Below are 13,101 nucleotides of genomic sequence, written 5' to 3'. Positions count from 1 at the left end.
TGTTCATGGTTATGTATGAACATCTGGATCATTGAAGTGGTTTTAACTCTGCAAAATCTCCTGAAATAATCAGATGCTGTGGACATTCTCCAGACTTTCTTCTACCAGCGCCCTGGTAAATCTGTCTGAATGAGCCCAGGTGAGAAAACAGCAGGAGATTATCAGGACAATTCACTGCAGGCGTTTGGGAGCGTCGATGTCATCATCAACTGATGTTTACTTGTACAAGACGAGTTTTGAGAATATTTGGTGATACAGGTAGATGAGGATGTGTTACAACCAAAAACCCGTGATCTCCACAGCAGAATTAAAACCTTGCTGGACATAAGATTTTGGGGTTTTAGTGAACGTGTCAGAGGATCCTCTGCTGTGTTCTTCATGTGGGAAAAGTTAACTCTGGAGAAAGTCTGGAACCCATTGTGCGGATATTAAGCTGAGTTCACATCTGAAATCCGCTTATGTTTTGATATACTGTATCTTATTCTTCTCAAAGAAGAATAAGATAGAGTATATCAGGCTTTGGATTCACACTTAACACTTGTTAGTGGGATGTTGATTTGAGTCTGTTTCAGGGACTTTTTGACAATTAGAAAGATATACACCATACAGTCAACTAAACTTCTGTTTTTACAAATTTTTACACTGAACCTCTTCTCTAACTTTTGTTTAGGCCGTCATGATGTCCTGTCACTGCTTGGTGTTTTACTGATTTCCCTGTGTCTGCTTTCAACAGTCTGTAAAGGGAACTGTTATACCTTAATCACCTGGGAAGCCATTTGCCTTCCATTTTAGTAAATAAAGAACGTGACCAAAACATTTTTTTTAAACTCCTTCTGTAGTCTCCCCCCCACAGTCCCAGAGGGGGTTGCACCACTTACATGTGAGCCATGGCATCCTCAAACAGCACCAGGTTTAGGGTGGCATTGACCTCGTTGTAGGCGTCCAGCACTTCCAGCAGGGTTTTGTTGAGGCTGCTCCAGGAATCTGCAGCCAGGTACTTGGGCTCCCCCAGCCCACTGGCAAAGTGGCAGTACAGGTTCATCTGCTTGACCTCCGCCAGAGTCTCGTCTATTTCCTAAGGGAGGGATACACACACGCACACACATGTTGGAGTGGTAAACATACAAATACACATGCTACCCCTGTCAGCATAACATTAGTGTTAAGCTTAAATAGTCTGGACAGGGACACAGCTGAATATCACAGCTGCACACAGGGTGACCTAGTTCATTTTCACCCGGGCAGCTATTGGGCCACAAATTATTTCACTGGAGAGATTTTGTGTGTCCCTAAAGGATGCCGGCTCCCTCTGTAAACGTTCACTGGCATAGAGCTGCAGTAGCTGTGATGAATGAGGCATTTTTGTACAGATCACATATAATTCATGGTCTGTTACAGTCTTCATTTTCATAGGAGCACGTTCTTACAGCTCTATGCCTCTAAAGATATTACTGTTTGTGTGTAAAAATAGCTGGAAAACATGCTGCAAACTGTTCTGTGGCACAATTTTTCATAAGTTTGCAGAAGGTGTGAGCTTTAAATAATATATTCTAGAGAGGGTAGGATTATTTTTCTGCTCCTATTTCTGTGGGTGTCTGTACACATAGACTTGTCAGGCTCCTCATTGTGGCATGACTAGTGTGCATGCAATAGAGCCAGAGAGGGTAGTGAGGGGAGCAGTGGACAGAAAACCATTAAAATGTTTTCCAATTTGCTGGGTTGACAGCACAGACCCTGACAGCCAGGCCCCCCATACCATACTGATTAATATTCTCACTAACCCTCTCCTGGCCCTCCGTCCCATCAGCCCCCTCCCTGACTAAAACACATTCTGTCTTTTCTCCTCTGCTCCTTCTCCTCGCTGTGTTGACCACTGATGTCGAGGTCCAGACACAGAGCAGGCAGCCTAATGATTTCCTCCACCTCCTCTCCCTGCTCCCTCCACTTTGTCTTACCCGGCAGAACTTTGTAAAAAACTCTTACCTCGTAGAACTTTTTCACTGTGTCCACCTGCAGCTTATCAAAGACCTCGAAGTCATGCTCCTCCACCAGCTTGTCTCTGTAGACCCGGCTGGACTCGTGCAGGTACATTTTCAGCAGGTCCGAAGGGGCTTTCAGACACTCGCTGGTACAGAAGAGAATGCCCTGGGCAGAGAAGAGGGGAGAGCAAAGCTTAGAGTTTCATTCCAGAGGCTAACTTGGCCCATTTACACTAGAACGAGGAGGGAAATACAGCTCAGTCACTCAGAGTAAATCAATGGATATTGAGTGGGAAAGCTGTTAGGCAGAGAAACTCAGAATATAGCGGCAGTGCTTTCCTTTCATCTCACTGTCTCAGAAGTGTTGCCGCATGTGGTTACAAGTTCTGTGTGCAGGTGTTGGATTGAAGAAATTAATTGTGAAAAATCAAGGAATGGGGTTGCATGTGGCTGCAGTGCTTTCAAAGAGGGTTTATTTATTTCAGTCTACGAGCTTGTCTGTAAATGATTCCCTTTTTACTATATATTTGAAGTCTAGTATTTTTTCAGTGTCCAGATTCTGCATTTGTGATTGCACCTGTGAATGTTATGCTGATATAAGGCTCTGAAAAAAGACCCACTATCATGAAACGTAGCACCAATGACATTTACACTATTACTATTACTTTCAAAAATATCAGTAACAGCTTATAATGATCATGTAAAATGAAGATTCATCAGTGTTTATAATGTGGGTTTACTGCTCACTATAGAGTAAACTACAGTGTGTGTTACATGAAGAAAAGTGAATGAGTCATTCCACAGTAGTAGCTGTTTGAGGCTGCTGCTCTGTCACAGCAACACATTTACCTAAGTCAGTATGCTAATATGCACACAATGACAACATTGCCAACATGTTGATGTTTAGTGGGCTTTCAGGGGCCAGGGTCTACCACACCAGACAGGATCCCAGGTGCAGGATGTGCAAATATGCACCTGACACAGCCCAGCACATAACAGCAGATTGTGAGATGCAGGCAAGGACGGCATACATGGAACAGTAACCATGGATGATATGAGGAAGAGGAACATCTGTGGCAAGTATGGGCTGGAGGTCCCAAGGTCAAAATGGAAAAAAAAAAACTTGAGGGTTGGTTGAGAACAGTGTTGCCACAGTTACTTTGAAAAAGTAACTTAGTTACTTTACAGACTACTTGATTTTAAAAGTAGTTTAGTTACTTTACAGACTACTTGATTTTAAAAGTAACTAAGTTAGATTACTAGTTACTTTCTTAGTTACATTCCGCAGCTGCCGACAACACCCCCGCCGGCTCAACATAAAAATGACAACCGGTTTTGCCAACACTCACTTTATTAGTGGATTTTTAACAGTAATGTACACAACAACAATGTACAATGTAACTTAAAAACGAATTCTTGAAAAAATACATGTTTTTATAAAAACAAAAGTCTTCCTTGAATTAACTTAACTTAAATACTTCTTTTTTTTATAAAACAATAAAAAATAAAATAAAGACAGTCTTTCTTGACTTCACTTGACATAAATACTTGTTTTTCTAAAATAAAATTAAGACAGTCTTTCTTGACCTGACATATTTAACTGTTAACACTGTAATGGCAAAACTTACTATTTATACATTGGTTATAAATGTAACTATTAAATTATTTTCAACATGTTTTATGAACATTGTACCTGTTGTTCACAGCATTAGAGAAGCAAGGAGTGGTTTTACAAAACAAAACAAGAGTATAAAACCACATGTAGGCTGATATCATGTCTACATGTGTAACTTTGGACTAATCTTATGTTGTTATCGCATGTAATGAGTGAAACAGTGGAGTGGGGCGAGTGGTCCGCACCAGGTCTCAGTCAGCTGCTAGGCGCCGGCCGAGGTGCACCGCCGGGGGGGGCGAACGGAGCGGGCGACGTAGCTGAGGTGATCCGCGAGAAGGGCCCGGCACGCGGCCAGAGTCGCCGCCGCCGACCGTCCCCTCCGACGGCCCGCCTTCCGCACCGGCGACAGACACAACCCCTCGGTCCAAGAGAAAGGAAACCCCCGCACCAGAGACGCCGTGAGGAGCCGCGGACGAGGACCCCCCCCCCAAAATACGTCGCGCCGCACACCGAGCCTCCGGCTGCGCGGAGCGGAGGGCGGCTGCTCCCCCATCCGCGGCACGAAATCAAATATATATTTTACTATTAATGACAAAATAGTAACGCACAGTGACTTGGACAAGTAACTTTAATCAGATTACTGGTTTGGAAATAGTAACGCGTTAGATTACTCGTTACTGAAAAAAGTAGTCAGATTAGAGTAACGCGTTACTAAGTAGCGCGTTACCGGCATCACTGGTTGAGAATGACCTAGCTAAGATCCTGTGGGACCCCCATATCCAGACAGATTACTACTACTACTACTCATCCTAATTGAAAACAACAGAAATCCAGAACAGGTAATCAATACACTGAGCAGATGAGTGTTTAGTGGATGATTGATGATTAACATGTCTCTACTGGAGGCTTGAATGATGTATATGTTTCCCACATGGCCATTCCCACCAAGCCGAGCAGAATGGACAGTGCACCTCTAGGCACCTTCACATAACAGGTGTGGTAGAGGACGAGGAAGAGGACGAAGGGACGCCCGGGAACTTGTTTCCCTCTGCACATTGTCCCCCAGGAGGCTGCGCTAGGCAAACAGATGTTGTGTGTTTCCAGCCCCAGAACATATTCTAATCAACAGAATCCGCTCTGGGGGTAAAGCCAGCTGAATCTGATCTGCCTTCATATCTGAGCCCACTGAATGTGACAATTGGCTGCTAGATGCACTGTGTAATGGTGCAGATAGGGGAGGTGTGCTGTGTGGGGATTTGGTTGCATGTGTACTGAGCCGGAATTATCGCCACTTCTCTGGATCTACAAAAGTCAAGATGTTTTCTTTTTCACGTATGTGTGAATGAAATAATCCTTTGACATTTAATTGATCTCCTTTTCTACTCCATTTCATTGCTTAATGGTGTCAATCCTGACATCACTATGCATTCTTTCTGTGTAAGAGTGTGCCTGAGCAAAACAAAACACCATATGGCAACTCCTCATGGCCGTCATACTCGGGCCTATAGCTGTGCATCGTACCAATCAAACAAACAGCAAAGCGCTAACAAACTGAGGAACTTTGTTTTCCTTCTATCCAGCTGACTTTCTGTCCCTGATTCTTCATCGCTTTCCTCAACTCAGATGAGAGTGATTAGAGAGCTGTGTGCCGGCACGTATCTGTCTGTCTGTCAGGCAGTCTGCAGTGTGCACGCTTTCCCTGTAGCCTGACAGCTGCTCTGAGCCCCAAACACTACTTCCCCCCCTAACTAATGCACCCAGCTGACTATCCACGAAACATCATACAGACATATTGTGCAGTCAGTACAGTTCAGCTTCAGAGTCTCTCTGCAACGTGACTCTCATGTACTCTGTTTCTCTCTCTTTGCCTTGTCTCTGTCCTCCTCTTTTACTCTGTCCACATCCCCCCATCCTCTCACTTGCCTCCTGAGCTTCAAGGAGCTCATTTAGGCTGACGTGGAGAAGACAGCCCGGCAGAAATGTCTGCTGGTCATGGCAGAGAATGAACACTGGCAAACAGAGCTCTTTGACAATGCTCCCGGTCAAATGTGAAATTGTTTGTCTTGCCCTTATAGCGGAATTTGGCTTCAGTACTTGACTTATAGTTTGTCTAATTTAACATCCACAGGGTGTTTGCCCCAGTGTTTCATGGAGACAGTCTGAAGGAGAAAGACCCAGTGAGAAAGTAAGTGCTCAGGGACAAAGTGGGAAAAAGGTGTTGAAAAAAAAAAAGGAGGATAATTTAGCTCCACTCATATTTCAACATAAAAGCCCTAACGTGAGAAATTTGTCAGCAAATAACATAAGCAATATTTTAATAAAGATGCATCCTTGAGCGTTGCCTGGACCAGCTTCTCTTGCCACATTTAAAAAACTACTTTTCAACACACAGAGTCTCTGAGCTCATATTTCTGCCTCATTAGAGATGATCACAACGAGACGGTTACCTCTGGGTACATCTTCCAGTTCCAAAGTTTTGAAAAACAAAGTGAATCAAAAAGAGTCCCCCAATTATTTCAGCTGAGGTAAACATCTGAAACCTCAAGCCAGAAAATGCTGAGTGACAATTAGGCCTTGTGCTCGATATTAAAGGAGGCGTTTGTACAGTCGCGGCAAATACTTTCCAACTTCTGAAGGTGTTAAAGTGCAGAGGTGTGGTGGGGGAATTACAGCGGAGACAGATCTGTGAGCTGCAAGGCTGCTCACCTCCACCCGCCGTGCCAGGAGATGTCGGGCAGTAAGAGTTAGACAGGAAAACTTCAAACGAGCTCCAGGAGTCCCTTTCTGACGTCCTTTACAAACTCTCTAGAGGAACAGCGACCAAAACTTCCACACTGTTTCCTCTGAGTGGCCATTGGATATCCAGTTGCACTATGAAGAATGACTTTGACAAACGGGCAGAAAGGTCTTGTCTATCGCTGGACTCACAATGCCATAGTGGGGCCCAACTCTCCCCTAGCTGCTTCAAGGCAGTGTTTTGTGTGATCAAAGTTCTGAAAGGTAAGTCTTGGGGTCATCGGGGCTTGCGCTTTGGGGGGGTAATTATGCTAAATCCCAAAGTGCAGGAGGCCTATGCCTGGTACAGAGCAGCTCATTATAATGGCTGAAACCCAGTCGTCATAAAGGAAAGACTATGGTGAAAACAAAGTGCTTGTTGGATGGTCTCACACTGTCTGAAAACCCCCTTTTAAACTGCAGAAAACATTCAATCTGACCATCACTCCCACATTATTCAGTGACTTGTAAAACTATTCAGAGTTTGAACTTCTATCAAAAGTTCTTTATTATCATTATTCACACAGTAACTTCAATCATTTTAACCTCTTTTTCAGCATGATATAGGTATATAGGTATACACAGGTTATTTAAATTAGGGAAAACCTGATCACAAATGGCAATTTACTACTTTGCTATTGTACAGAGGTTTGTCTTTCTGCTAGCACAACACATCCAAATATCTGACCAAACTGTCAGCAATCACATTGCATTTTTGGAAAAGATTTTGTCAGATAGAATGCATTGCTGCTTTCTATCAGTAAGTTAATACAAAATAGTGCACGGAGGAGGTTTATGTGTGAAAAATACAAATACTACTGTCTGCTTGAAACAAGAGACAGTGCATGGTACAAGGACGATACCCGTCAATGGGGTAATGCAATTACAAAATGTTTAAGGGATATAAAGGCAGGGAAAAAAATACTCTGTGGGAGAAAAAACTGCCGAACACAGCTAGAAACTTTAAATCACTTCTAGCACAATCCAACTTTCTGTGTTGAGTTATTGTTTTTATATTTCATTTTACAGGGTTGTTTAAAAGAATTGTTTCCTTTTAAGGGACTTATATCCCATATTATAGTGTATCAAAATCCTGATTGAGTAGTATATGTAAGTAGGTTGTGCTGATTCTGGTATGTATAAAATAGTAACAATGACTGTATAAGGCCAAACATATGCAAAGCCTGAAGTTATGTGTTTTACATTGCTACTAAACACTTTGCCAATTCCTAGACTGACCAAGAGTAGAGGCACAATGACCTCTATTCCTTTGCTCAGTCAGTCGGTGAGAAAGCTCGAGAGTCGGTGGTGCTGCCATGACAGAACTAGTTTAATGCTGAAAAGCTTTGCAGCACTGTGCTACCATGCGGTGTCCTGCACAATGTGGCACATAGGCACAGCATACAACAACGCATAGTGCCCAGCCTTCCAGAGGACGCCGGAAAGGAGGCTTTTAAATTTATTTTTTTAATCAGTTATTTTAATGGCTAGCCTGATTGTCCTCTTTTAATTGGCTCACTTAACGTGTGATTTCTCCAGAAGTGATACGGACAAATGTGAACTCATTAGCATATACAACTTGGAGTGTGGAAAGATGAATTGTATTTCTCAATTTCACATTTGCTGGGAAGCACAATTTTTTTTCCTGGAATCCTGCATGTGCACTGTTTCATTGTTTCTCAAAGTTTCAGTGCAAAAGCGGGTAAATAGTGTAATGCCGACTATCCGCTCAGTATAGGTTCTACACAGGGCTTATGAGTCTCCAGGTTTTAACAGGGAAGAAGAAGAATGTGTATAAAATAGATAATAAGACATTATAATGATTATGGTGTATACATGAGTTTCTAATAGAATATTCAGTTCATATTCCCATTGACATTCTTATGTCAAAGTGCATAGCGGAAAATGCTGTTTCCATGGCAGTGTCTTAGACGCTGTCTTATTAATGAGGTTAATATCAGAATATTGTTGCCCATGTGAACAGAACTTTTGCTTCAGCACATTCATCACATCAAAGTTTAACTTGTCCAACATTTTTCTTTATGACCAAATACCAATATGAATCCTAATTAGCAAATGCTAGAATGCTAATATGCTAAACAACAATGTTAAATGTGGTATCCCATTATATCTGCTGCAAATCGGCATGTCAGCACTGAGACTGTGAGCATGTCCGTGTATTGACTTTAGCATTTAGCTTTGAGGGTCGCTCTGGTTCAGAACAGCCTGAAAAAGCCTTGTTGCTCGTGTTTCTTGCCTGTTTGTTCAGGCCCTTTTGGATTTAGTTGCTTGTTCTCACCTTTTAATGACCTGCCTTGTAGCGCTTGTGAGTCCAAACTATAAACAACTCTTTTAACATGATACATTAATTTTATCTATTGTTAACATAAAAAATATCGATTAGTGCAGTTTTTAACAAGTGCACGTAAAACATCATTTTATTACATCTGCAGTAGTAGATAGTTGATTATATAGTGAAAACCCAGAGCTGCCTTTGTAAACTCCAAGATGGAGTTATGAAAAATGAAGTTTTCTATGGCTGAGTGGCTTAAAGCATTAATTATTACAACAGAGTGTGTTAAATGAGGGAGCCTGCCCTCCATGAAACCGTGGAGGATTCTGACAGAATTATTGCCCCAAAAGCTTCTCCCTTCACAGCCTCCCTGCTCTGATATTATATTCATTTAAATACATTAAATCATCACTAAAACCCGTGGAAGTGCAAATCCATTCTATTTTCTGTTACACTTATCTCAGACTTATTTCTAGCTTTCAGACTCGGCTCTTAAATCAATAATCATTTAGATGAAAAATTTGTGACAGAAGCCTGAGTCTTTCCACATGGGAGGCAGAGCCATAGAAACAGAGAGAGAACTGCAGCAAACCACCTCACTCTGTGTTTAAATGGAAAAGGGAGTGAAGTGAAGAAGCTCACAACTCTCTGGCAACTCCTAACATTCATTATGAAAAGATTAAGCTCAGGTTGTTCCTTTTTCTCAGAGAACGTCTATGTGGATAAATCCTTCTCATACATTTTCTATCTATGTTTCACCTGAAAGATGTTGGAGAGATCTCTCAGGTTGAAGATGTAGTGGAACTTGACTGCGGTGGGCAGGAAGTTGCTGGAGATGCTCTGGTGCACGGCCAGGGCTAACTGCACAAGGGTGGGGCAGCTCTTCTGTAGGACGGCGGTGAAGCCCGGTCCTTTCAAGTGATTAGACAGGATGGAGGTGTAGATGGTGCTCAGGGCCTCGGGTCCGGGAAATGACAGGGCGAAGACTGAGAAGTGCCGCTGTTGATGGAGATACAGCACAAACAAGGCAACAGTAAACAAGTTGTCCTCAACCTGTGAGTGTTTGCAGCATGTAGTAAGTAAATAGCGTGTCACAACCCTCATGCAAACTGATGTACCTTCCTAAGTGGAGAATTACAATGTTGAGACATGGTGCAAAGTCAAAATCTAATCAACTCTGCACAAATACCTGAACAAATAAATAAATGGCAAAAAAAGACAAAACGCAGGAAAACCATGTGGCCAGAATTTTGGCCATAAAGTTATAAATAGTTATACTAATGGAGATTGAAAAGCAGACAATGTCACCTAATTGAATAAAAAATGTGCTAAGGGAATCAGTGCACATGTATCATCAGCAGTATGTGACATATCCAGTGGAATACAATGAGGGGGGGGGGGTGTACCTGCAGTCGTGGATTGATGGTGAAGCTGCCAGCTGTGGGGTTCATGCAGGACACGTATTGAACGTTGTTTATTTCCTTCAAAAGCAGTTTAGTGCGGTCATACCTGAGAGTACACACACACACACACAAAAACATCATTATTTAACTGCCTCGAAATGCACAGAAAACACACACCCTAGCTCCCACACACACAAACACCTTCCCCACACTTATGCCGATATGGATGCCTCAGCTCCCACTTAAGCTGGCGTGGCTCAGTAGCATCCTCCTCCCTCTCAATTTCATACCTGAAATCCTCCCAGCATATCTTTAATGGGCTGACTGTGTCTAAGCCAGTCAGCCTGTGTCTGACGCAGTGGAACCATGTTCAGAATGGCCTCACTGTGTCAGAGAGATGAGCAACAAAATCCTTTTAAGGGGAATCATACAACTGCTTCTCTCGCATTTGACTTCTGACTCTTGTAGAAGTTGTAGCCCATTGATACTGAAGCAGGGATCTGTCTGAATTCTAAAAGGGAAGTGTTTTCAGCAGAAAGGCTGTTCATGTGAATTATTAGGGTATTACACCTATCAGCTGCTGGCACTCCATTATCTGAATGATCCTCTTCTGTGTTAATACATAGAGAAAATGTCTGAAAGTGTCCATCATTAAGGCAATTACAGCCTGGAACAGTTCCACTGCTTCCACCCAGAAAGACGGTCTAGACATAATATTCCTCTTTTAAAATGAAACATACTCATGTTTACTCATACTTACAGGATATGTGTTTCATAGCTGCAGTATAATTTCATAGCCTTACCAGTGAGTATAGTCCATGTGTTGGCGTATGATTGTGTGAGGCTGCACGGTGCCATATTCGTCCACCTCAGGCATATTCATGTCATCTATGAAGTAGATGAGTCTTCTGCTGCCTGGAGGTCCGTAGTTACGCCCTGCTTTCTTCTCTAGGGGCTTTTCCAGCACCGCTGTGTAGGAGAAGAGTGATGGAGCAGAGGTGAAGGGAAGAAAGAGTGAGAACTGAGAATAAACAATATTTGTGGAGTGGTTGAGGTAAAGAGTTGGGGGTCAGTATTGACAAATAACTGGAAGAGTACAGAGGAGGACCCCCAAAAGGATCAAAGTATGACCAGGGTTGGGGTTCCTACACGTCCGGGATCCACCAGACCGAATCACAACGCAGATTTTGGTGCCTCATTTCAGTGCCTGAGCTTTGTACTTATTCATATTTTATATTCAAGTTATGTACACTTTAAATGTTAGCAATTAGTATGTTAAGTTTCAACCTCCAATTTATTTTAGCAATGAAAACGCCATTTAAATTGTTTCCTGTCTTTCCCTTTTTAGAAATAAGTATTAGTTCTGGCACCAGTAATGCACTGGTACCGTTTTACCTTTAGGCCTACTGTACTCATGAAAAATAATCACAATTTAACTACAGGTGTGGGTTAGCCTGACCCTAACTCCAACCCCCGACAGCATTACTACAGCAGTATTACGAAATGCTTGAAATCTAATACCTGCAGCACTCAACACTGTTTTCGAAGATAAATCAATGATACGTCAATATTTTCTGTATCCATTGTATAAAGGCTAATGTAAATGCAGGGTTATTACCTTGGAGCATAGCAGATGTAGTGTAGTAGTTGAAGGGAGCATTTTTAATCATGTATTTGTCTGGGTCCAACGATCCCAGTTTGTCCCCGACCAGAACAGACTTCCCGGTCCCAGCATTCCCCACCAGCATGACGGGCCGACGTTGCTCCAGGAGGCGGTCCATGAAGTAACGGACTCGAATGGTCTCTGTCGTGTGAACCAAGCAAGCCTGCACATTGGAAACACACACAAACACACACATTTGCACAATCACCTAATCCAATATGTCTATTCTAATTATCAATCCATCGGAGTGTTAAAACTTTTTTCTGTAAACTGGGAAAAGGTAGAGAATGCCTAATAGAAGTTCCTGGATTTTCTGGATGCGACAGAAAAATTCCTAAAAAATTCAATAAACACTTATATAAAAAATAAAGAGCACTAGAACCGGAAAGGGATATTGGATAAATACTGTTATGGCCAATACAAGTACAGATGTTTGAAAAAAAGTTTCTTGGTGGACAAAAGAAATGAATTATTCTTAATGACCTCAAACAATCTCTACAGTAATTTATTGTTATTGCAGATAATACCGATATAGAAGCTGATACCTGTGATAAAAAAAGTATTATGTATCAGTGGGTTGGGCTTTGAATTAAAGCTGCCATTATCTGAGATTCTTTTTTTAATCATATGAAACAAAGACCCCACATGAAGCTAAAACTCATGTCAGACATATTATGGTCACGCAAAGTTGGTTGAATGATTTGCTATTTACAGATCCAGCTGCCACAGAAGATTATAGTGTTAGCATTCATTTGAAGCCAGGTACCTCATTGTAGATCTATCAGAGCTGTATCAGGAAACTCAACCCTGTTCATTCAGAAATATTAACTGATGCAGATTGAACCTTTTAATCAATAGTTGATTGACTTCTTTCAGTTGACTAATTGACTTCATGATGATGTGTATATGACCTAACTGACTCGATAACACTGGATGTAAAATTCTGATAGAAACAAGCTGTTGTACCTGAAGTGGTGTATCTGCGGCCATCTCAAACTTGGGCACCATTTTGGACCAGGGTTCAAACTTCTTGCTCTCGGGGTCGATGTAGTAATCCAACACAGTTCCATGGGATGGGAACTTGATGGTTTTGAACTCAGTCACCCACCACTTGCTGAACTCCACTCTGTAGTCGACCAGCTATTCACACAGAGCACACACGCAGAGACACAGAGGGTCAATACTCCAAAATCACTTCCTCCCTGCTTTTTTTTACAGCAGCAACACAGAGACGCAGCTGCAGCAGTTGAAGGGTAGAAAATGAGAGGTGGCAGGCCCATCTATCCGTCTGTCTGATTCAGACAGTGAAGTAGCCTGATCACCTGCTGCCTGCAGCTCCTCGACCCCCTCTCTGCCCCCCCCCCCCCTTGGTA

At 42.4% G+C, this 13,101-nt stretch overlaps 1 protein-coding gene across 1 annotated transcript in view; it reads right to left on the bottom strand.

Moving 5' to 3' along the window:
- The window catches only part of LOC133027607 (dynein axonemal heavy chain 9-like), a 127,042-nt gene that overhangs the window by 57,391 nt on the left and 56,550 nt on the right, over positions 1 to 13,101 (bottom strand). Inside the window, exons 43-49 of the mRNA XM_061094657.1 lie at positions 12,695 to 12,868; positions 11,684 to 11,891; positions 10,869 to 11,034; positions 10,069 to 10,171; positions 9,422 to 9,661; positions 1,984 to 2,145; positions 879 to 1,075 (exon numbers count right to left, since the gene is read on the bottom strand). Of these exons, the coding sequence (XP_060950640.1) occupies positions 879 to 1,075; positions 1,984 to 2,145; positions 9,422 to 9,661; positions 10,069 to 10,171; positions 10,869 to 11,034; positions 11,684 to 11,891; positions 12,695 to 12,868 (1,250 nt within the window). The remainder of the gene's footprint in view (positions 1 to 878; positions 1,076 to 1,983; positions 2,146 to 9,421; positions 9,662 to 10,068; positions 10,172 to 10,868; positions 11,035 to 11,683; positions 11,892 to 12,694; positions 12,869 to 13,101) is intronic.

This window comes from Limanda limanda, chromosome 21 (assembly GCF_963576545.1).
Source record: "Limanda limanda chromosome 21, fLimLim1.1, whole genome shotgun sequence".
NCBI lineage: Eukaryota > Metazoa > Chordata > Actinopteri > Pleuronectiformes > Pleuronectidae > Limanda > Limanda limanda.
Note: the sequence above shows the minus strand (reverse complement) of the source record. Positions and strands in the feature narration are given on the sequence as shown.